General features: G+C 41.3%; 1 protein-coding gene across 2 annotated transcripts in view; it reads left to right on the forward strand.

Moving 5' to 3' along the window:
* Positions 1 to 25,559, forward strand: part of lrp4 (low density lipoprotein receptor-related protein 4) — a 173,162-nt gene that overhangs the window by 128,760 nt on the left and 18,843 nt on the right. For both annotated transcript variants that reach the window (XM_017722066.2, XM_017722067.2), the window contains exons 15-28: positions 2,528 to 2,704; positions 3,549 to 3,674; positions 4,929 to 5,137; positions 7,221 to 7,302; positions 8,210 to 8,315; positions 8,766 to 8,967; positions 9,809 to 9,998; positions 14,006 to 14,137; positions 16,336 to 16,476; positions 16,910 to 16,996; positions 17,801 to 17,972; positions 18,316 to 18,478; positions 21,589 to 21,814; positions 23,088 to 23,391. In XM_017722066.2, coding sequence (XP_017577555.1) covers positions 2,528 to 2,704; positions 3,549 to 3,674; positions 4,929 to 5,137; positions 7,221 to 7,302; positions 8,210 to 8,315; positions 8,766 to 8,967; positions 9,809 to 9,998; positions 14,006 to 14,137; positions 16,336 to 16,476; positions 16,910 to 16,996; positions 17,801 to 17,972; positions 18,316 to 18,478; positions 21,589 to 21,814; positions 23,088 to 23,391 — 2,317 coding nt within the window. The remainder of the gene's footprint in view (positions 1 to 2,527; positions 2,705 to 3,548; positions 3,675 to 4,928; positions 5,138 to 7,220; positions 7,303 to 8,209; positions 8,316 to 8,765; positions 8,968 to 9,808; positions 9,999 to 14,005; positions 14,138 to 16,335; positions 16,477 to 16,909; positions 16,997 to 17,800; positions 17,973 to 18,315; positions 18,479 to 21,588; positions 21,815 to 23,087; positions 23,392 to 25,559) is intronic.

Raw genomic sequence — 25,559 nt, forward strand, 5'->3', positions numbered from 1 at the left:
GCCAATAAGGCAGACGTGTTAATGTGTCATTTTTTTGTGAAATCATAAAAATTAATGATTTTAAAAGAACATTCTTAAAAAAAGGTTCCTTAAGGGTTCTTTACTAAAGACGGTGGTTCATAGAACTATAAATGCTCAAAGAAGTGAAATGGTTCTTCAAAATGACGGGAATGGGTTCTGTATAGCACCTAAACGGGTTTGGCTATTGTTACAAGCTTGGCAACAACAGTTTGAATTTGAAGAACTATCTCAGCATGCAAACAGTGATTTCAGCACATACATGGTTCTATATTGGGCCATTGTCTTTACCAAAGAACCCTTGAGGAATCTTTTTTAAGAGAGCACCTCAAGCAGAAGCAGTAGTTTGTTTTTACCTGGTATCGGCCCTTTAAAGCGTTTTATTCAGTAATGAATACGAGACTAATGTGCAAGTTAAAGCTGTTGAGTGTGTTCCTGTTCAGGGTCTTGGTTTCAGTACCAGTATTTCTTCTAAATATAATATGAAGAGATGCTCCAGACCCACTTTGTAGAAGGCCAGAGATTTATGAGGCCAGCGCCGCAGTGGGCCGAGCCGGACGCTGGCCGTTTAGCGGTTTATCATCTGCCTCATAGCGCATCAGGGACACACCAGGGCCGAACACGATTGGCCAGTTGTAGCTGGGGGGATTGTGGGGGTGAAATGTGATCCGGTATGAAAGCTGGGTTTACAGAGAGCATTCCGGCTCGGCATTCTGGCTCGGCATTCCCAGCCAGTGTGTGGAATTCCAGCCCCAAGGATGGCGGATGAAAACGGCCCAGAAACCACACGGGCGTCTGGAGCCTTCCAGAAGGAAAAGCCTGAATGAGCGTGGCCGCAAGAATGGGCAACCGAGGCGGCCACACACTGAGAAAAACAGGCAGGGTTTCTGTTTTTAAAGCGATAGTTTGGAGGAAAAAGTGTAATTGAAACACTTTCGCCCCCTAAATCAAATGTAGTCGATCAGCCAAGACGCACTTGGTGTCTGAAGTTTGCTTGTTGAGTTTTTGCGGGTGTGATGATGCACAGATTTCCAGGCTTGATCAGATTTTTCGTTCAAGATTGTAGCTGATTTTTAGTATTTGTTACTCTCGGTTTGGCTCATGTTTATTGAAAGTTCTCCAGTTGAACATTTTCAGCAGAAAAAAAGCAAAGCAAACCCCACAAATCACAACCCCAGAATTTACAAGGTCATCAGACCCAAATTCTAGTCATTTGAGCGTAAGTGTGTCCATTGGATAAGCCCTGCCCCTGTCCTCCTTCTTTACACTGATGGGCCGCACCCAGATCGTTGAGTCATTGATGATCCCACAGGAATTGGATTTCACTCTGACCAAACAGATGCATTTGACTACGAAGTGTAAATGCGTGAGGCTGAATCTTACAGTACAGTACAGATACTACATGCAGTGACGAGGTGTGAACAGTCTTTCTCTAATAGACTTGATTATGTGGTTTCTGGAATTGTGAGAATCACAGCTGTGTACAAACAAAAGCTGAAGTCCAGACTGAATTCAGATTTAATGTGGATCAGCCTGCTGGTTTAGCATGTGACATGCTTTCATCCATTTATTGCTGTTCTAAGCACCTTTGACGGCTATTAGAAGAATGTAGAGACGTGTGTGTGTGTGTGTGTGTGTGTGTGTGTGTGTGTGTGTGTGTGTGTGTGTGTGTGTGTGTGGTTGTCTGGTGGGTGGGCAGGTACAACACCTGTGGGCAGGTACAACATGCATACTTCCCACAGCCATGCTTACAGCTGTCGATAGAAGAAAGGCATTTTTTCAATGCTTGCATACACGGAAGAATTCCAGCTAAAGCAAGAACAGAAGAGAGATAGCAGCGATAAGAGTTATAGGTGCACCAGCAGAACTAAAAGAAAGTAAAAGAAAAAAGGAGATAAGAAAAAGAGAGCGAGAGAGAGAGAGAGAGAGAGAGAGAGAGACGGCTGTTGGAGCTCAAGTCCAGCCATGCATTACGTTCCTTCCTGATAAGATCAGAAAACAGCAACTTTACACACACCTGGAGGGGGCAGGGGCGGAGAGAAGGAGTGGGAAAAGGAGAAAAAAGTGTAGGTTAGACCCACCCATGCATGTTGAAGTACAGCACCCAGGAATGTTTCAGCTCCCAGTGCTTTTTGGAACGAGGCACAACAGGACAGCCAATCCAAGCAGTGCTCATTTACATATGTGTAAATAAGGCACAGTGATGACAAACAGCCTGTTTAGATTCTAAGGGCTGAAGAGCGGTTTGAAAAGGATCATGTCATGATGAATTCTGACTGTGTTTGGTACATTAGGGCACACACATGTTGTAAGTGGGCCTCAGGGGAAAAGAAAACAGGAAATGAAGGATATGTGCCCTTTAATGGATCGGATCAAGCCACGGTGAAGCATATTAAAATAACTGCAATGTATTCCCAGGACTGTCTGTTATATGTTCACTTTTCTCGTTTCTTTCTCCCTCTCTTTTCCCTCTGTACCCTCTTTCCCACACTCCTTCCCTCCCCCGCAGGACTTCCTCACCCGTTTGCGATCACCGTGTTTGAGGACAGTCTGTACTGGACTGACTGGCACACCAAGAGCATCAACAGCGCCAACAAGTTCACGGGCAAAAACCAGGAGATCATCCGCAACAAACTTCATTTTCCAATGGACATTCACACACTGCACCCTCAGAGACAGCCTGCAGGTCAGCATGCAGTACACACACACACACGTTTGTCTTGTTATACATACGAGGACGTCCAAAGGTTTCTATTGATTTTTGTGTTACTGTAGCTAAATAATACTGCACATACACCTAAACCTAACCTCAGTATCCAAAAGGCAAATTTTCAGCTTTTAGTTTTCAAATAAAAAAGTAATTGTGGTGAAAACAACACAAAAATGTAATGTAGTCCTATCATAACGAAGACATGGGGTCCTCAGAAATATAGTAATACAAGAACACACGCGTGTACACAGACACTGCACCCTCAGATACAGCTGCAGGTCAGCACACAGTACACACACACACACACACACGCAATACACAGTGCTGTGGACTCGAGTCATATGACTTGGACTACACACAGTACACACACAGAGTACACATACACTGCGCACACACACACACACAACACTCAAAGTACACGCATAGTATACACAATACACACACGGGGCACACAGCACAGAATACACATGCACAACACAAGCAATACACACACAGTGCATACCTACAATACACACATACGCAATATACACTGTACTCCCAGCACACAGGCAGAATACACATGCACAACACACACAGCACACACACAGTGCACACAATACACACACAGTGACTCTCAGCTGCTGTCATTTTCTCTCTGTCTGCAGCTGATATCATCTCTGCTGTACATTCATTGATTTTAAAATAATTTAAATGTAAATAAACTGTTAGTGTATGACTGTTATGTGATGATATGTGATCGTTATATTTTCAGCGTTTGCCCGTTCCTAACTATCTATATAACTCTCCTCTTCCTCGTGTCTTTTTCCGTTGACATCTCCAGGTGGCCGGAATCGCTGTGGGCCGAATAACGGCGGCTGTAGTCACCTGTGTCTCCCCAGCAACAAAGCCTTTACCTGCGCCTGCCCTACAGGCTTCAGGAAGGTGGACCAGTACAACTGCGCCCTGAGTGAGTCCTGCCTTCACACCTTTATAGCTCTTACTGCTTTTTCAAACGTCTGTAGGGCTGGGTGACTAAACGATAACAGGAATAATCAAAATGAACATTTGACACATTTTCAGTAATACTCCACTGCTCTATTCCTTAGTGCAGTATTCCATCCACTAGGTGGCGGTGTGCAGGAAACTAGCAGCACAGTTAGTCTTCATATGTTTTTTCTATATTTATATACAATCATTTTTCAAGAATGTTCAATATTTTCCATTTTTTAAGATTTAAGCTTTTTTGCATTCAGCAATTCTTTGCATATGTAGCTATTTTTTTGCCTACATTGTCTTTATTGATTTTTAACAATATTATAAACATATCCAAACACGCACAAAAACAAAAAACAGTAAACAAACCATGAACAAAAATAAGAAAAAGAATTTTAAAAAGTGTGTGCGTGCGTGCATGTCTGCGTATGTATGTGTGTATGTATATATGTGTGTGTGTGTATATATATATATATATATATATATATATATATATATATATATATAGTGTGTGTGTATATATGTGTATATATATATATATGTGTGTGTGTGCGTGCGTGTGTGTGTGTATATATATATATATATATATATATATATATATATATATATATATATATGTGTGTGTGTGTGTGAGATATATAGATATATACATATATAGATACACACATACAATTTGTAAGTAAGTTGAGGATATTGTAAGAGTGGTGAAGTTATCAAATCATTGTTTACTTGCATTACTTCTGAGCACTGAGTAGGGAAAACAAAGGGTTTAAAGATTTTAAGCTGCAGAGGGTTATTTTTATTTATGTGGTCTTAGGATCTGAGTTAAACGTGTGTTCTCTAGATAGTCGAAGCTATTTTTAATATAACATCAGGACAGATAAGCATTTAAATTTAAAGTTGAGCAGTAAGGAAGGCATTTAATAAAAATCACAAATTATTATCACAAAAAATAATGATCACAAAAATCGAGTGGTGAGAGTATGGTTTTAAATTTCTGACCGTATCACCCAGCCCTGCTTCAGAGGCGTGATTTATTAACTCTACTGCATTTTTAGCGCTCACAGTTTATTGGTGGTTTTAAGTAATAAGCAATAACTTATTATGAATTGTGAATGATGTTTTTATTAGTTGTAATTAGTGCATGTGTGAGTGTTTGTCTGTGTTATAATGAACCCCCACTGTTTAAATCTGGAGCACTGACAGGAGACCTTTGGTCTTTGATCAGGTCTTGACAAGTTCCTGCTTTTTGCCCGAAGGACGGACATCCGTCGGATCAGCTTCGACACCGAGGACATGTCAGACGACGTCATTCCACTGGCGGACGTCCGTAACGCCGTGGCACTGGACTGGGACTCCAGAGACGGTCATATTTACTGGACCGACGTCACCACAGACTCCATCAGCCGTGCGCTGTGGAACGGATCCAAACAGGAGGTCAGTTATTCAGAACCCAGTAAGAGAGACTGGACTTATTAACACCATTTAGCTGCCGTGTTTCCATTTAATTAACATAGAATTAATTAGTTATACTTTCATGCGTTTATTTAAAGAAATGCAAAGGATAAAACAGCAAAACAGCTTCATCATATTCAGATCACAATAAAATATCACCTGCTTACAAACAATGTCGCCACCTGTTTCAGTGAATTACATTAATATAATATACACACTCACCGGCCACTTTATTAGGTACACCTTACTCTTAATTCTTCATGGCAGACTTTCAACAAGGTGTTGGAAACGTTCCTCAGAGATTCTGGTTGGTTATTTGAGTTCCTGCTGTCTTTCTATCATCTGGAACCAGTCTGCCCGTTCTCCTCTGACCTCTCACACCAACAAGGCGTTTTCGTCCACACAACTGACCGCTCACTGGATATTTCCTCTTTTTCGGACCGTTCTCTGTGAACCCTAGAGATGGTTGTGTGTGAAAATCCCAGCAGATCAGCAGTTTCTGAAATACTCAGACCAGCCCGTCTGGCACCAACAACCACGCCACGTTCAAAGCCCCTTAAATCCCCTTTCTTCCCCGTTCTGATGCTCGGTCTGCACTTCAGCAAGTCGTCTTGACCACCTCTACATGCCTAAATGCAGTGAGCTGCGGCCGTGTGATTGGCTGATTAGCTGTTTGTGTTAACAAGCAAATGAACTGAAGACCTTTTAAGAGTGTGTATGAAGAGAGAATCTTTATACTATATATAAATATAGTATATTTATTATATATATATATATATATATATATATATATATATATATATATATATATATATATATATATATATATACATACATATAGTTTTTACATATAGGTTCAGGTATTTTTTTTTTGTTTGTTTGTTTTTTTTAGCTTTTTTTGTATTTGCCAAGATGTATAAAGATTCTCTCTTCATACAGACTCTTAAAGTCTTCAAAAGTTCTTTATTAATGGGAAAGATTCTATTTAGAGTTTTGTGTAGAACCAATTGCGTGCTTAAAAGGTTCTCTGCGTGGTGAAATGGTTCTTCAGATTGATGGGCAATGTCTATATGGTTCTATATATGTATATAGGCTATATAGAACCATGTATAACACACTCTCCATCAATCTCGAGAACCATCTTCGTTACGAGTGTAGGAAACAAAAATTACAGTAGATAAAAATAGATAAAATTACATAAAATATGAAGTACAGTAGTTAAAGACAAGCATAGATATATTGTGATTGCTTTGTGTTGTCATGTGTAGATGATCACTTCATTTTACATTATTATTTATTATTATTATTATTATTGATTATTATTATTATCATTATTATTTTGACGCTATTTAAAAGCACCATCTCCCCTTTGCATTACGTGAATGTTTCAGGATGTGTGGACAAAACTTTACAAATACATCTCATTATAACATAGTATGTTAAAGTTAAGGCGCCTTCTGTGATGTCATCACATACTTAAACACTATACATACCTACCGATACATGAAAGCTGTGTAGCAGGTGTCATTTAAAGTTATATTAAAGACATTCTGAAGTTATACATAAGGTAGTGGATGTTATGTACCTCTGCATTTTGTCAGTGATATGCATTAAAAGTGCAGACGAAATGTGTGAAGGGTTCTTTTTTATGATTTAATTATGATAAATAAAAAAAGTAAATTAAATAATGACCACTGCGTTGTCACCTGCTTATTTTTTGGCGATTTTTACTGCTTATTTTTGTACTGCACATTATATTTTATGGTAGTTATAGTATAATTTGCCATATATCTTTACCTCTTCTGCTCAGGCATCTGTATAATAGCGCAGAAGTGCTTTTGCTCGTTTTGCTCTGTACTGTATCTTGTGCTGCTGTAATAGGCGACTTTCCCTCTGGGATTAATAAAGTGATCTGTCTGTTTATCTACTTAGTTCTGACCCACTCAGCTTAGAGAAAGTTATAAAACACTGCCCCCTGCTGTACAGACTGCAGAAGTGCAGCCTGGCTCCCAGATCACTTTACTTTCAGAGTGGGGTCTGTATTCATATTTAACTCTGTCTGCAGGTGGTGGTGGACACCAGTTTGGAAAGCCCCGCTGGACTGGCCGTCGACTGGGTCACACACAAAGTTTACTGGACCGATGCAGGTGATCATGATGTTTAATTTAATTCGGGGGCAGTCGTGGGCTGGAGGTTAGGGAACTGGCCCTGTGACCGGAAGGTCGCCGGTCAGCACATGACTGAGGTGTCCTTGAGCAAGACACCTAACCCCCAATTACTCCCTGGGTGCTGTGAATAGGGCTGCCCACCGCTCCGGGCAAGTGTGCTGACTGCCCCCTAGTGTGTGTGTATTCACTGGTGTGTATGTGGTGGTTCACTTCACGTATGGGTTTAAATGCCGAGGTGGAATTTCCCCGTTTGTGGGATCAATAAAGTATCACTTAACTTAATTATATGTTATCAGCTAGTTTGTAGTTGATTTATTAAACATGTATATTCATTTGTTTATTTATTTTAAGTTCCCAGGTGATTGCTAGGGTGCTGCTAAATAGTTGCTGTATTATTTTAGGTCATATGCTATGCTGTTGTCAATGCCAGGTGGCTAGTAGGATGTTGCTGACCAGTATCCCAGGTGATTGCTTTGGTGTTGCTAGGTGATTGCTGTGGTATTCCAGGTGGTTGCTAGGGTTAAGTCGATACATCGGTATGCATTATGATATCACAGTTGGATCACAGTGTTAAGTGCTCATATTTCTGCTGGTTGGCAAATGTGTAGCAAACAGCAAGCAACATATAGAAGTAGCTTTACACGATTTGGTGGTCTTTTAAAGCAACTGCCATCTGTAATTGATAAAAACATACTTTACCCACAGTATCTGAACACCTGTTAAACGATGAGTATAAATACAGAAATGAATAAAAATGGGCTGCGAGAGTCTAAAGTGTTGATGCAGATTTGTGGAAAATACAATCACAGTTCAGTGATCAATCATGACATCAGCAGAGCTGTAGCTTCAGCTGACCCTGATTTTCTTCTTCTCTGATCTCCATCAGGTACTGACCGTATCGAAGTGTCCAATGCTGATGGCAGCATGCGCACGGTCCTTATCTGGGAGAACCTAGATCGCCCCCGGGACATCGTGGTGGATCCCATCGGAGGGTACGGTGGGGCGATATGTCCCAAAATCGCAATTCTATTTACCTTCTTTCAATGTATGTAGTTATTGACGATTATTTTTATATGCTCTTGTTTTAAGTCTGAATACTATTTTGAATCCTGGACAGGACTGAAGTCTTATTTTGACATAATAAACGTTATTTATTTTCAAGAATAAATATAATGATTCGTTATTTATTGTCAGAGAACATAAAATTAATGTAAACAAAAAATATTAATAATGTCATTTTTGAGGACTTTACTTTTCTGGGCTTTAACACTCCACATTCAACACCTTTAATAACCTTTACTGCTGCTTAACTATGCTGTGTAGTCGGAAACAGTGCCACCTAGTGGAGCCTTTACTGCCTATACCGGATTGTGGAGCAAAGCAGTGTCATCGTTTTAAGTGTAAATATCTCAAACGTGGAGCCGGTTTTGTTCCTGTTGTAGGTTTATGTACTGGACAGACTGGGGCGCGAACCCCAAGATTGAGCGTGCAGGGATGGACGCATCCAGCCGCATAGTCATCATCTCCACCAACCTGACTTGGCCTAATGGACTAGCCATAGACTATCAGACTGAGAGACTGTACTGGGCCGACGCCGGCATGAAGACCATTGAGTTTGGCAACTTTGATGGCTCCAACAGACAGGTCAGTGCACAGGCCTTCAAACATGCAGGCTACAACATGTATATGTGGTGCTGGATGATATCTAAAAATAACTAACAGTATATTCCCCCCCAAAAAAAATATTTAAATTATACATATGAGTGAACGCAAAAGAGGCCTGCTATCTTTTTCTCAGTGTAGGTCACGTTTTACGTTAAACAAAAAAAAATTCAGAAAAAATATATAATATTGAGCAATGCAAATTCTTTAGGGAATAAATAACTTCGCTTCATGTTTTCAAATTTTTGACTGCAGGAAAGATTTTGTCAGTAATCTGATCAATGCGTTTACATGTACTTAATAATCTGAAACCACAGAAAATCAGACTGTCAGTAACTGGTTCAGCGTGTTTTCGTGCTCTAGAGTAATCAGATAATGTGGAAACTCCAGGTCTACATGAATCAGACAGTAATCAGATTTCTGCTTTGCAACCAGCCAGTAAACTCCCAGAGGTAGAAGTGATGTAAACATAATGTCAGATGTGGGATGAAGAATGTTTAAATTCTTCATTTTGTTGAGCATGTGTTTGGTTTCAGTGATGCTCCAGCAGTGGCAACTCTGCTTGCTTATTTCCCATACCACAGTTTCTTTTCGCACATGCTCAGACTGAGGAATGAAAGAAATCAGAGTAAGAGTTCACATGCACTGACGAATCTAAATACGCAGCTGAAATCCAGCATCAGTGTTGATACAATTTTTAGTCCATGATTAGTATAAATTTCATGACTCGTTGAAGTGCTGAGCCTGTGTTTATCGTTTTTGTCTAATTACTTCAAATTACTTTCTCGTTCACTGTGAACTAAACCTTAATTCCTTCCTGCAGGTTTTGATTGGCAGCCAGTTGCCTCATCCATTTGGCCTGACGCTGCACGAAGACAAGATCTACTGGACGGACTGGCAGTCCAAGAGCATCCAGAGTGCAGACAAAATGACCGGTTTGGGCCGCTCTACGCTGGCGGAGAACCTGGAGAACCTGATGGACATCCACATGTTCCACCGCCACAGAACCACAGGTCAGTGCAGAGTGACTCTGAATTAAATGAAATACCATAGAGCAAGAGGATCGTCTCTGTCCTTTATGTGATGAAGTGGTTGAATTGGTCTACTCGTTTTCAGCAGTCCAGGGATTAGTGTTCTCCTCCAAGCACAGTGAAGCATGTTAGCAGTGCCAGTGGTGGCATTCACCGCTATTTTGCAGGTGTATATAGGCTGCCTTCTTGTGCTGTCAGAATTATTGTAAATATGAGTTTCCAACCTAAGCTTTGCACATAAAAATGCTGGTAAGGCTGGTTTTAGATTAGATTCATTTAATTAGATTAAGTGACTCTTATTAGTCCCCCAACGGGGAAATTTCACCTCCACATTTAACCCATCCATGAAGTGAAACACCACATACACACTAGTGAGCACACACACACACTAGGGGCAGTGAGCACACTTGCCCGAGTGGTGGGCAGCCCAAACTGCAGCGCCCGGGGAGCAGTTGGGGGTTAGATGTCTTGCTCAAGGACACCTCAGTCATGTGCTGTCGGCTCTGGGGATCAAACCGGTGACCTTCCGGTCACGAGTCTGGTTCCCTAACCTCCAGCCCACGACTGCCCCCACATGCAACTAGTTCCTTGTTGTCAGTTATTTTATATAATGTGTTAACGGGACTAAATTAGCAACATTACAGTTTTAACACTTAATGCATTTTGCTAGTTTGACCCTTCAAACCATCCATAGTTCCAACCTCTCCACGAATGTTGGTGATGAAGGTTGGAAAATGCATTCACCTTGTTTTCATGTTTGCCCGACTTTCACGTCAGTTTCGGTTTCAGTTTCAACTCTATGTTCACACCATGAAAATAATGTTGTGAATGTCTTGTCCACTCATATAGCTGTCCCAACATGTACGTTTTAATGGAAACAAATCTCTGTTTATTTTGTTATGTTTTAATTTGAATTAACCACACAACTGAATGGGTTGAATCACAATTAACTACGCAAAAGAATGTGATTAATCACAAATAACTGCAAATAGGTGATTAATCATGATTAACTAAAGAACGTTTTACTTGTTTAACAGCTCTAGTTATAATATGTGTTACTGTACATAAACATCATGTGTCAAAGTTAAAACACTGAAAACTTGAGAACAGTTGGTTTTGTGCATCAGTAACTGACTGTGAACAATGCATGCAGAGATATTTCTGACCTCGCAGGATGGGCAGTGTTTTTCCTCCACTGATACTGCCACTGGCCACTGTTGGTATCATATACCTGTGTTTAGCCCTCTGTTCGGACGTGTAGCAGTGACCTCACTGCCTTTCGGCGGTCGTGACAGGAGGAATGCGGCTCTCTGTGGTGTCCGGTTTCCTTTCAGACGGACTGGGGATTAAGGTTGATTGTAAATGATCTGCAGTCAGTGGCAGAAAGCTCCTGAGGCTTGTAGCAGTCTCGCTTAAGTATCAGATTATTGCCCAATCCCTGCAGAGCTGAAGAGTGTCTGTGACTTCTGTCCCAAGTGTTAACGTTACACCTGCCTCAGTCTCAGGGGGTCAGAAAGGAGCCTAATACAGTTAGACAGATATTAGCCATGAAATCGGAGTTGAATTCAATATGAACTCAACTGAAGCAGCGGCCTAAACACTTGTTTCTACACTTTATTTATCGACTGTTGTTCAATTAAAATTTTGCCTTTTTCAGCTTCTCTCTCTCTCATAGGGTGCCCCCTACACTTCCTGTAGTGTATTACAGTCTGTCAGAGCGACTGTGTGGATCATATGAACATTATAGAGCTTTTTAAATGAAACAGTAGAAGCCGTATCGCCCCCTACGCTTCCTGTAGTGTATTACAGTCTGTCAGAGCGACTGTGTGGATCATATGAACATTATAGAGCTTTTTAAATGAAACAGTAGAAGCCGTATCGCCCCCTACGCTTCCTGTAGTGTATTACAGTCTGTCAGAGTGACTGTGTAGATCATATGAACATTATAGAGCTTTTTAAATGAAACAGTAGAAGCCGTATCGCCCCCTACGCTTCCTGTAGTGTATTACAGTCTGTCAGAGTGACTGTGTGGATCATATGAACATTATAGAGCTTTTTAAATGAAACAGTAGAAGCCGTATCGCCCCCTACGCTTCCTGTAGTTTATTACAGTCTGTCAGAGCGACCGTGTGGATCATATGAACATTATAGAGCTTTTTAAATGAAACAGTAGAAGCCGTATCGCCCCCTACGCTTCCTGTAGTGTATTACAGTCTGTCAGAGTGACTGTGTGGATCATATGAACATTATAGAGCTTTTTAAATGAAACAGTAGAAGCCGTATCGCCCCCTACGCTTCCTGTAGTGTATTACAGTCTGTCAGAGCGACTGTGTGGATCATATGAACATTATAGAGCTTTTTAAATGAAACAGTAGAAGCCGTATCGCCCCCTACGCTTCCTGTAGTGTATTACAGTCTGTCAGAGCGACTGTGTGGATCATATGAACATTATAGAGCTTTTTAAATGAAACAGTAGAAGCCGTATCGCCCCCTACACTTCCTGTAGTGTATTACAGTCTGTCAGAGCGACTGTGTGGATCATATGAACATTATAGAGCTTTTTAAATGAAACAGTAGAAGCCGTATCGCCCCCTACGCTTCCTGTAGTGTATTACAGTCTGTCAGAGCGACTGTGTGGATCATATGAACATTATAGAGCTTTTTAAATGAAACAGTAGAAGCCGTATCGCCCCCTACGCTTCCTGTAGTGTATTACAGTCTGTCAGAGCGACTGTGTGGATCATATGAACATTATAGAGCTTTTTAAATGAAACAGTAGAAGCCGTATCGCCCCCTACGCTTCCTGTAGTGTATTACAGTCTGTCAGAGTGACTGTGTAGATCATATGAACATTATAGAGCTTTTTAAATGAAACAGTATAAGCCGTATCGCCCCCTACGCTTCCTGTAGTGTATTACAGTCTGTCAGAGCGACTGTGTGGATCATATGAACATTATAGAGCTTTTTAAATGAAACAGTAGAAGCCGTATCGCCCCCTACGCTTCCTGTAGTGTATTACAGTCTGTCAGAGCGACTGTGTGGATCATATGAACATTATAGAGCTTTTTAAATGAAACAGTAGAAGCCGTATCGCCCCCTACGCTTCCTGTAGTGTATTACAGTCTGTCAGAACGACTGTGTGGATCATATGAACATTATAGAGCTTTTTAAATGAAACAGTAGAAGCCGAATCGCCCCCTACGCTTCCTGTAGTGTATTACAGTCTGTCAGAGCGACTGTGTGGATCATATGAACATTATAGAGCTTTTTAAATGAAACAGTAGAAGCCGTATCGCCCCCTACGCTTCCTGTAGTGTATTACAGTCTGTCAGAGCGACTGTGTGGATCATATGAACATTATAGAGCTTTTTAAATGAAACAGTAGAAGCCGTATCGCCCCCTACGCTTCCTGTAGTGTATTACAGTCTGTCAGAGCGACTGTGTGGATCATATGAACATTATAGAGCTTTTTAAATGAAACAGTAGAAGCCGTATCGCCCCCTACACTTCCTGTAGTGTATTACAGTCTGTCAGAGCGACTGTGTGGATCATATGAACATTATAGAGCTTTTTAAATGAAACAGTAGAAGCCGTATCGCCCCCTATGCTTCCTGTAGTGTATTACAGTCTGTCAGAGCGACTGTGTGGATCATATGAACATTATAGAGCTTTTTAAATGAAACAGTAGAAGCCGTATCGCCCCCTACGCTTCCTGTAGTGTATTACAGTCTGTCAGAGCGACTGTGTGGATCATATGAACATTATAGAGCTTTTTAAATGAAACAGTAGAAGCCGTATCGCCCCCTACGCTTCCTGTGGTGTATTACAGTCAGAATGACTGTGAGAATCACTTGAACATATGAACATATTTGTTTCAGCAATTGACACATTAACAATAAAATGACAGTGTTTAATTGTTACAGCTATAAATATATCTGGACTTTAGTAATATAATTTTTTTTCTCTCTCTCTATTCTTTCTCCATACAGTCCAGACACCCTGCTTGGTGAATAACGGAGGATGTAGTCATCTCTGTCTTTTGGCTCCAGCACCCAAAGGCTCTAGCTGCGCCTGTCCCACCGGCATTAACCTACAAGTGGACAGAAAAACCTGCACCCCAGGTAAGATTAGTAATATAAAGGAATATTCTATGCTGGACAACAATAATTGTGAACGTCTATGTGGGCTATGATTTCTCAGTTACGCTCAAATCACTGCTTGTTTTGTTGTACAGAGGTGTTTTTTGCACAACTGTGATAAACAAGGGACTCTATCGTGCTCCTCCACCTCTTTTCCCCCAACCCCGCTCTCAGTTCGACCCTCATAAAGCTGCAGATCGGCCGCTGGTCCTTCAGCACTGAGCTGAAACCCAACACCGAGCTGCAGTGGGTCAGTATGTTACCCTGAGCAGTCTCGCCCACATTTCTGTCCTCGGCTCTTTTTCTGAAGCAGCCAGATTGTCTTTGAAACCTGAATCTCAGCCCCCAGAGCCTGGGGGGGGGGGGGGGGGGGGCAGAAATCCCTCTTCTGTCACCCGGGTAGCAGTCAGAGTGTCTTTGTTTGAGCTTAATGTTTTGAAGCTATGAGGGTGATGTGGCTAACAAGTAATGAAAATGCACTATATTTCCAAAAGTATTCGCTCGTCTGTCTTCACACGCATATGAACTTGAGTAACATCCATTCTTAATCCATAGGGTTTAATATGATGTCGGCCCACCCTTTATGTCTTTATGGACCTGCTTTGTGCACTGGTGTGCAGTCATGTTGGAACAGGAAGGGGCCGTCCCCGAGCATGAAATTGTCCAGAATCTTTCGGTGCTGAAGCTTTAAGAGTTCCTTTCACTGGAACTAAGGGGCCGAGCCCAACTCCTGAAAAACACCCCCACACCATGATCCCCCCTCCACCAAACTTTACACTTGGTACAATGCAGTCAGACAAGTACCGTCTCCTGGCAACCGCCAAACCCAGACTCGTCCATCGGATTTCCAGATGGAGAAGCGTGATTGGTCACTCCATTGTGCTTGGTGATGTAAGGCTTGGATGCAGCTGCTTGGCCCTGGAAACCCATTCCTTGAAGCTCTCTACGCTGTTCTTGAGCTGATCTGAAGGCCACATGAAGTTTGGAGGTCTGTAGTGATTGACTCTGCAGAAAGTCAGTGACCTCTGCGCACTATGCCCCTCAGCATCCGCTGACCGCTCTGTCATTTTACCTGGCCGACCACTTCGTGGCTGAGTTGCTGTCATTCCCAATCACTTCCACTTTGTTATAATCCCACTGACAGTGGACTGTGGAATATTTAGTAGTTAGGAAATTTCACGACTGGACTTACTGCACAGGTGGCGTCCGATCACGGCACCACGCTGGAATTCACTGAGCTCCTGAGAGCGACCCATTCTTTCACTAATGTCTGTAGAAGCAGTCTGCAGGCCTAGGGGCTCGGCTTTATACACCTGTGGCCGTGGAAGTGACTGGAACACCTGAATTCAATGATTTGGATGTGTGAGCGAAAACTTTTGGCTGTATAGTGTAGCTCCCGTGCTAAAACTATAGAACTGTGGACTAAACATGTCTTGTCTGAGTACATTTGGGCTAAGCAGGGTGTAGTGCAGGTGTCGGCTACTCAAACACTACGAAGAGCCATTTTGTCCTTTCAACAAAAGTTTAAACGTCTTGGGAGCCACAACATTTCAGTTCATTTTATTGAAGTGATGTAGCTATAGCTGCTTTAGCTAAAGCCATAACCGCAAATAAGTCCATCCATCGCCATCCGCTTATCCGAGTCCAGGTCGCGGGGGGCAGCAGCCTATAAGCAAATAAGTCCATTCGTCTCCAAATTCCCAGTGTTCATTTTAAATCTTTCTTTTTGCCTTTCCATTAGCTTCTAACTAGGCGAGATTGTGTTGTCTGTGTTGCTATGGTGACCAACAGTCTCCGCAGTGATCTTCAGGCTTAAGGGGTAATTTAGCAGTTCTACATTAACTCCAGAGTTTAAGACCATTTAATGTTAAAACGGTGTTGAACGATCAGCAGAGCTTTATTTTACTGTAGAGGAGGATAATTTTATTTTTTAGCTACAAGTCTAACTATGTGGAGCTGCAACAGGGCAGTAGAAGAGCCTCATAAGGCTCCGGAACTACGCATTGCCCCATGATGTAGGGGTCTTGGCTTAGGGGGGGTCCCGGAAGGAGGCAAGTTGGGTGTGTCAAGGCTGTGTAAATTTGACTGCTGGTTTATACGTGCTAAGTGTGTGTTTCTTTTTTAGAAGATTAATTAATATATAATAATAATAATTATTATTATTATTCTTCCCCTTACAGGAATGAACAGCTTCCTAATCTTCGCCCGGCGGACAGACATCAGGATGGTCTCTCTGGATATTCCCTATTTTGCTGATGTTGTTTTAGCTGTCAACGGGACCATGAAGAACACCATCGCCATCGGAGTGGATCCCAAAGAGGGTAGGGGGCTTTTTTAAAAAGCTAATTTAATCTCAGCCTCGTTTATGTGCTCATCTTAGCATTGAGCTTAGTGCTTATCAAGTATTTACACCACAAGCTAAGCAGAGTAAGTTTTGGGAGGGGGTTTATGAGCCTCCAGTGCATCAGTGTGAACACCCCCAAAATCTACCAAACTGCTGTCCGTCAAGCACACCTGGATTGGTTGAGCAGTGAAGAGGGACAGGAAGTAAACAAATGAATTTATTGATCATATCTCTTATATTATGTGTTCTATTTGTTCTCTTTCTTCTGCCACGCAGTGGGAGACTTTTCCCCACAGTGAAACCTTTTTTTTTTTAGGTTTCTTGCACATTTTGTATATATTCTGGTTTGATAATGCCCTCTAGTGCCCACACTTGCATTGACAGACCCTCATCCGGCTTTCTTTTCTTAGGTAAAGTGTACTGGTCAGACAGCACACTGAAGAAGATCAGCAGGGCTAATATAAACGGCTCCGGGCAAGAGGACATCATCTCGTCAGGTATGGAGAGTAGCAAGCATCTCAGAATCTATAGTCATAGTAAATATAACTCTATACATACAGAATCATGACTTACAGGGTGCTTTCTGTTGGGAAAAATCAAAGCCTAATTCCTAAATTTACATTTGGGAAAATAAAACTAAGCGTTTAGAATGATCATGAATGAAATAAACAAACGTTATTGAGAAAATGCTCATGAAACACAGTTTTAGTCTGTGGGCGGGGCCTTATTTTAGCCACACCCCTGCATTTTAGGGCAGGAATTGAGGCTGCATCCCTGTCCCTCATGGCCACATGGTGAGCAGTTAGATCCCATTGTTTTGAAGTAAATGTGTCCCAAAGTCTGAAAATCAGTGGAACATTAAGAATCGGCGTATTTTCTGCAATTAAGCACTTTTTATTGTTTTAATGAACGATATGATTTTCTGTATGAACGGCTGTTTTTGCTGGGCTGAGCTGAAACTGTCACTACCGAAACGGTCACTACTGCAACATTTGGTAACGTTTGGGTAGCGTTACGATTGTTTTGGTAGTGACAAAATGTGACGTTGAATTATTTTTTTAATAAAGTAATCATAATTAATATAGAGTCACTCAGAGTAAAATGATTTTAGTCTAAAGTCCCAAAATGTGTTTTCACCTCTGACCTTGAACCAGTTGAGTGTGATCGTCCATATTAGCACTTTTCTATAGTAAAGCAGTTGCTGCAAGCAGAGAAGGTGGAGTCTGAGGTTTAATTCATTGCGGCAGTTTTGTGTATATTAATGTAGTCAGTATAAAACTATGTTCACACCTCCTGTTTAGGCCTGGTGACCACTGATGGCCTTGCTGTAGACTCTGTGGGCAGGAAGATCTACTGGACGGACACCGGAACCAACCGCATCGAGGTGGCCAACCTGAACGGTTCCATGCGGAAAGTTCTAGTCTGGCGGAACCTGGACAGCCCACGCGCCATCGCCCTGTACCACGAAATGGGGTAAAGAAAGAGAGCTACCACCACTGTTTGTCTTTAAAGCGATACTGTGTGACATACTTTTAGTCCATGTTTGTAGATACCAGTGAGCCATACAGTGTCAGAAAGCACATAATCAAGGCTATTAGAGATACTGACCACCTTAACCCGATTTTAGGTGGGTTTAAGATGATTACCATGTGCTAAGCTTCTATGATTTGTTAGCTCCTTAAGCCTCGCAGCTCTAAAGAAGCAAATTTAAGACACCAAATGTGCCTTAACTACTTTACTATCGCTTTAAATCACGTCGCTGTATTCTCCGAGCTCTGCTGTGCACATGCTAAATCCCATTTCTGTTGTGTTTTAGGTACATGTACTGGACAGATTGGGGTGAGCATGCAAAGCTGGAGAGAGCTGGAATGGATGGATCGGACCGTGTGGTTCTGATCAGTAATAACTTAGGCTGGCCAAACGGACTGGCCGTGGACAAGGCTGGCTCGCAGCTGCTCTGGGCAGATGCTCACACTGAGGTCAGTTTACTGGGGGTTACTGGGACTTGCTGGTCATGCATGTTAATAGTACTGTGTATTTCTGTGTGCTGTTAATTTATTGTGTATGAGTTTAAAATAAATGAGGATTACTCAAAATCTAACTGCATATTAAACACTTAAAGGTTCTTCAAGGGTTCTTTAGTAAAGGGAACAGTTCTATTTGTGTTCAGTCTCCAGAAAGGGTTCTGCCATTGTTACAGTCAATCAATCAATGCGATCAGTTATTAATCTCAGCGTTACTGAGCTCTGCTAAAGTCTGAGTAGACTGATAAATCAATGTGATCGGTTATTAATCTCAGCGTTACTGAGCTCTGCTAAAGTCTGAGTAGACTGATAAATCAATGTGATCGGTTATTAATCTCAGTGTTACTGAGCTCTGCTAAAGCCTGAGTAGACTGATAAATCAATGTGATCAGTTATTAATCTCAGTGTTACTGAGCTCTGCTAAAGCCTGAGTAGACTGATAAATCAATGTGATCGGTTATTAATCTCAGTGTTACTGAGCTCTGCTAAAGCCTGAGTAGACTGATAAATCAATGTGATCAGTTATTAATCTCAGTGTTACTGAGCTCTGCTAAAGCCTGAGTAGACTGATAAATCAATGTGATCGGTTATTAATCTCAGTGTTACTGAGCTCTGCTAAAGCCTGAGTAGACTGATAAATCAATGTGATCGGTTATTAATCTCAGTGTTACTGAGCTCTGCTAAAGCCTGAGTAGACTGATAAATCAATGTGATCGGTTATTAATCTCAGTGTTACTGAGCTCTGCTAAAGCCTGAGTAGACTGATAAATCAATGTGATCAGTTATTAATCTCAGCGTTACTGAGCTCTGCTAAAGTCTGAGTAGACTGATAAATCAATGTGATCGGTTATTAATCTCAGTGTTACTGAGCTCTGCTAAAGTCTGAGTAGACTGATAAATCAATGTGATCAGTTATTAATCTCAGTGTTACTGAGCTCTGCTAAAGCCTGAGTAGACTGATAAATCAATGTGATCGGTTATTAATCTCAGTGTTACTGAGCTCTGCTAAAGTCTGAGTAGACTGATAAATCAATGTGATCGGTTATTAATCTCAGTGTTACTGAGCTCTGCTAAAGCCTGAGTAGACTGATAAATCAATGTGATCAGTTATTAATCTCAGCGTTACTGAGCTCTGCTAAAGCCTGAGTAGACTGATAAATCAATGTGATCGGTTATTAATCTCAGTGTTACTGAGCTCTGCTAAAGCCTGAGTAGACTGATAAATCAATGTGATCGGTTATTAATCTCAGTGTTACTGAGCTCTGCTAAAGTCTGAGTAGACTGATAAATCAATGTGATCGGTTATTAACCTCAGTGTTACTGAGCTCTGCTAAAGCCTGAGTAGACTGATAAATCAATGTGATCAGTTATTAATCTCAGTGCTACTGAGCTCTGCTAAAGCCTGAGTAGACTGATAAATCACTGTGATCGGTTATTAATCTCAGCGTTACTGAGCTCTGCTAAAGCCTGAGTAGACTGATAAATCAATGTGATCGGTTATTAATCTCAGTGTTACTGAGCTCTGCTAAAGCCTGAGTAGACTGATAAATCACTGTGATCAGTTATTAATCTCAGCGTTACTGAGCTCTGCTAAAGCCTGAGTAGACTGATAAATCAATGTGATCGGTTATTAATCTCAGTGTTACTGAGCTCTGCTAAAGCCTGAGTAGACTGATAAATCAATGTGATCGGTTATTAATCTCAGCGTTACTGAGCTCTGCTAAAGCCTGAGTAGACTGATAAATCAATGTGATCGGTTATTAATCTCAGCGTTACTGAGCTCTGCTAAAGTCTGAGTAGACTGATAAATCAATGTGATCAGTTATTAATCTCAGTGTTACTGAGCTCTGCTAAAGCCTGTGTAGACTGATAAATCAATGTGATCGGTTATTAATCTCAGTGTTACTGAGCTCTGCTAAAGCCTGAGTAGACTGATAAATCAATGTGATCGGTTATTAATCTCAGCGTTACTGAGCTCTGCTAAAGCCTGAGTAGACTGATAAATCAATGTGATCGGTTATTAATCTCAGTGTTACTGAGCTCTGCTAAAGCCTGAGTAGACTGATAAATCAATGTGATCAGTTATTAATCTCAGTGTTACTGAGCTCTGCTAAAGCCTGAGTAGACTGATAAATCAATGTGATCGGTTATTAATCTCAGTGTTACTGAGCTCTGCTAAAGTCTGAGTAGACTGATAAATCAATGTGATCAGTTATTAATCTCAGTGTTACTGAGCTCTGCTAAAGCCTGAGTAGACTGATAAATCAATGTGATCGGTTATTAATCTCAGTGTTACTGAGCTCTGCTAAAACCTGAGTAGACTGATAAATCAATGTGATCAGTTATTAATCTCAGCGTTACTGAGCTCTGCTAAAGTCTGAGTAGACTGATAAATCAATGTGATCAGTTATTAATCTCAGTGTTACTGAGCTCTGCTAAAGTCTGAGTAGACTGATAAATCAATGTGATCAGTTATTAATCTCAGTGTTACTGAGCTCTGCTAAAGTCTGAGTAGACTGATAAATCAATGTGATCGGTTATTAATCTCAGTGTTACTGAGCTCTGCTAAAGTCTGAGTAGACTGATAAATCAATGTGATCGGTTATTAATCTCAGTGTTACTGAGCTCTGCTAAAGCCTGAGTAGACTGATAAATCAATGTGATCAGTTATTAATCTCAGCGTTACTGAGCTCTGCTAAAGCCTGAGTAGACTGATAAATCAATGTGATCGGTTATTAATCTCAGCGTTACTGAGCTCTGCTAAAGCCTGAGTAGACTGATAAATCAATGTGATCGGTTATTAATCTCAGTGTTACTGAGCTCTGCTAAAGTCTGAGTAGACTGATAAATCAATGTGATCGGTTATTAATCTCAGTGTTACTGAGCTCTGCTAAAGCCTGAGTAGACTGATAAATCAATGTGATCGGTTGGTTGGAGACAAACTAATAATCTCCTCAGGAGTGGACCTGTGAGTGATGAGCTTAGTAACAGAGATGTACTGGACTCCTGGGGATTGTGGATGCAACAATGTACAGAATATGTGTTTTCTTTGTTCCCTCGCTTAGAGGATCGAGGCATCTGACTTAAACGGTTTGAACCGAAGGACACTGGTGTCTCCAGTGCAGCACCCATACGGCCTCACGCTGCTCGGCCCGCACATCTACTGGACGGATTGGCAGAGCCGCAGCATCCAGAGAGCAGACAAAACCACCGGCACCAACATCATCACCATCCGCTCAAACCTGCCCGGACTCATGGACATCGAGGCTGTGGACCGGGAGAGGCCGCTTGGTAAGACTGTAGATCTGCACAATGAGTTTGTTTACATGCACATAATAATCGGATAACTGAGGAATTCCAATAACAATCGAACTATTAAGAGCATGTAAACACACTTTCCATGTGAGTTTCCATTTTTGTAAGAAGTTGACAGAAGCAGACGTTGGCACTTTTTAGGTTTTACGTCAGTTCTGCCCTCTGGTGGTCTTTCAGCATACCTGCTCTTCTGGCACTCACTCTCAGCAGTTTACCTGGGGTGTAAAGCGGTCACCTCACAGTGATTCACTGATCATGAGTCTTTAGGGAAAGGTTCAGTGTTTCATCATGATTAGTTTCAATTCGATTCAGAAAGTACACTGATTCACACAAATGCAACTGGAATGGATATTAATGGAATATAGACTGTAAAAACACAAGCTTGCTTATTTATTGATTAATTAATTTATTTGGGCAATAATGTTTTGAGCTTGGAGGGTCAGAATTGTTCATCAGTTATGATTAAATATTATAATTGTAATTAAAATAATGTATTTCTAACACTACAGCAAGTACAGGCTTTATATGTAACTAAACAGAAATCATATTAACCTCTTATTTAAGCAAAAAGCCAACAAAAATGACAACAGCACCATTGCATATTATGCAAAATGAAAATGCTAATAGCTGCTTGCATGCACAACTAGGTTTTTAGAATATTAGTTAGTATTCCCTGAAAAGTTTTGTCTGTACAGCCCTATGAAAACATACATGATGCATATATTTAACTATTTAAGGTCATTATGGTGATGCATGTTTGTTGTGACAATAGGAGTGAAACACTGTAAGAATAGGCTTCATGTTTGAGGTATTTTGTCAGACTTCATTGAAAAAATATCAGATTAATCTTGTAGCCCTAATCACGGTCTAATAAAATGTTATTTATGGTTGCACGATATTGAAGTAGGTTAACTTACAGTATATTCACACACTACTGAATGTTGACTTGATGTCACATAATTAGATCATATTCTGCAGTATTTGCTTTCTTTTACTTTCTTTCTTTTTTTTTTTTTTTTGATTGTGTGGTTCCCTTTATTCATCAAAACACTCACTAGAGCTGTGATTGGTCAGGATGCTCACAGCACTCTGTGATTGCTTAGAGGGCTCATTTGCATATCGCAGACTTCTGCTGTATCACTTCTGCAGAAACCGATATCCTGGTAACTGTCAACAAATGCTAATGGCGCAGACTCTGTGCTCTTCCTGTTCTTTACTCATCCTCCTCTTCACCTGTGCCCTCGGTCAGGTTTTAACAGGTGTGGTCGGAGAAACGGCGGCTGTTCTCACCTGTGCCTGCCGCGGCCGAATGGGACGTCATGCGCCTGCCCCACGGGAGTCCTGCTGAAGAGCGACGGCCGCTCGTGTGAGGAAATGCCCGAGACGTACCTGCTCTTCTCGAACCGCGTCAGTGTCCGGCGCATTTCCCTGGACACCCCCGACCACACAGACGTTCACGTCCCTGTCCCTGAGCTGCACAACGTCATCTCTCTAGACTACGACAGCGTGGACGGGAAGCTGTACTACACCGACGTCTCTCTGGACGTCATCAGGTACATAAACAACAAGGCTGATTCATACATGCTGCCTTCTGCATGGCGTAAGTGATGTGGCATCATGAGGGCTTCAGCTCCAGACGCGTAAAGGGTCGCATGAGTCACTCTGCTCAATAAAAATGTCATTTATAAAAGTGCATGATACACACTCACTGGCCACTTTATTAGGTACATTTATTGCTAGTAAAAGTTGGAAACGTTCCTCAGAGATTCTGGTTGGTTATTTGAGTTCCTGTTGCCTTTCTATCATCTGGAACCAGTCTGCCTATTCTCCTCTGACCTCTCACATCAACAAAGCATTTTCATCCACACAACTGACCGCTCACTGGATGTTTCCTCTTTTTCGGACCGTTCTCTGTAAACCCTAGAGAGGTTGTGCGTGAAAATCCCAGCAGATCAGCAGTTTCTGAAATACTCAGACCAGCCCGTCTGGCACCAACAACCACGCCACGTTCAAAGCCCCTTAAATCCCCTTTCTTCCCCGTTCTGATGCTCGGTCTGCACTTCAGCAAGTCGTCTTGACCACCTCTACAGGCCTAAATGCACTGAGTTGCGGCCTGTACCTAATAAAGAGGCCGGTGAGTGTATTTGTTTACTCATGACAGCATTCTGACTTAATAATCTGATAACTGAGGAATTCTGATAACGATCAAACTACTAAGTACATGTAAAAACTCCCCAATTCCAAATATAGTCGATAAGCCAAGACTTGTTTGTTTTAGCTCTGGAGCTATGAGGCTAATGTAGATAACAAGTGATGAAAGCTTATTAACATTATATGCAGCTGCATGCTTACATCTTCGTTAGGAGCTGTTCAATAATCTTTGAATAGATCTGCTGTACTAATGTAGTTTTTAACACTGTACATTCTCATAAAAGATGAGTTCCTCCAGATGGTACTTTGGTGAAGGAAATGGTTCTTCAGACTTATGGAAAATGTGTTGTATATAGTTCTATATTTATAATAGAGTGGATGTGGATGTAAACACCTATTAGTATTCAGAGGTGGACAGTAACTGAGTAACTGAGTAAATGTAATTAGTCTCTGTACTTTAGTATTTTTTGGTGTATCTGTACTGAAGTTTCTCCGTTCTGGGGACTTTTTCCTTTCACTCCACTACATTTCAGAATCTAATATCCGACTTTCTCCTCCTACATTTTGAGAAATCTGTTGTTCCTTTTGGTTTCTGTGTGTATAAAAACGTAACATGTCAAAACGAAAGAAGCGCAAAGCCACAGCACCAATCAGGGCCCAGCGGTCACTTTGTTTAGAGCTGGTTTTGACCTGTTGGTCATACCGACCCAGTGCAGCACGCGGTTCAACGTCAGCGCAGCAGCGTAAAACTTTGGGAGAGTCTGTTCAACATAAATGATGAACTAACCTAACTTTGTGTAAATAGAGCACAATATAGAAATACGTCCACATATATAAAAATGATAACAGGACATCAGAGCCAGAATTACTCTTTTAGTACTTTTACTTTATACTTAAGTACATTTGAAGGGAAATACTTTAGTACTTTTACTCAAGTGGAGGTCTAAAGGGAGGAACTTCTACTTTTACTGGAGTGATATTTTACCCTGGGGGTCTCGAATTTAACTCCAGTGCATGGTTTATGTACTTCGTCCACCTCTGTTAGTATTTCAGTCTTTATTTAATACAATAATGAAGGCTGCTTTTGGTTCTTTAGATTGTTTTGGATGGTTCTATGTAAAGCGTTTTTAGAAGATGGTTCTATGTAACACCAAAAAGATTCTGGTGCTGTTCTGATGATCTTTTAGAAGATGCTGTGTGACATGCTGTGAAAAAAGCAATGCCAGTTCTAGCTTCAGCTACAGTTTCCAGCTATGTTAATGCACTTAAGTCCATGTCTGTAGATGACCGTGAATCATACAGAGTCAGAAACCACATAATCACGTCTATTAGAGATACTGAGCATCACACTCTCTGAGCTGAGTGTTAAGGCATGCAGTCAGGTCGCTCCCTCATAGCTCCCATTCTAAAACTACAGCAAACCTCAGACAGACATGGTCTTGACTGATTGACCCTCTTTGGTAAGGGGTGATATTTGATTTATGGTGTTAACTGGGTGGTTAATTATCTCCGTGATTAAACTGCGAGAAACCTTGAATACACCTTTAAAGATCTGAGTTACGTTGAACAA

This window comes from Pygocentrus nattereri, chromosome 15 (assembly GCF_015220715.1).
Source record: "Pygocentrus nattereri isolate fPygNat1 chromosome 15, fPygNat1.pri, whole genome shotgun sequence".
Classification (NCBI taxonomy): Eukaryota; Metazoa; Chordata; class Actinopteri; order Characiformes; family Serrasalmidae; genus Pygocentrus; species Pygocentrus nattereri.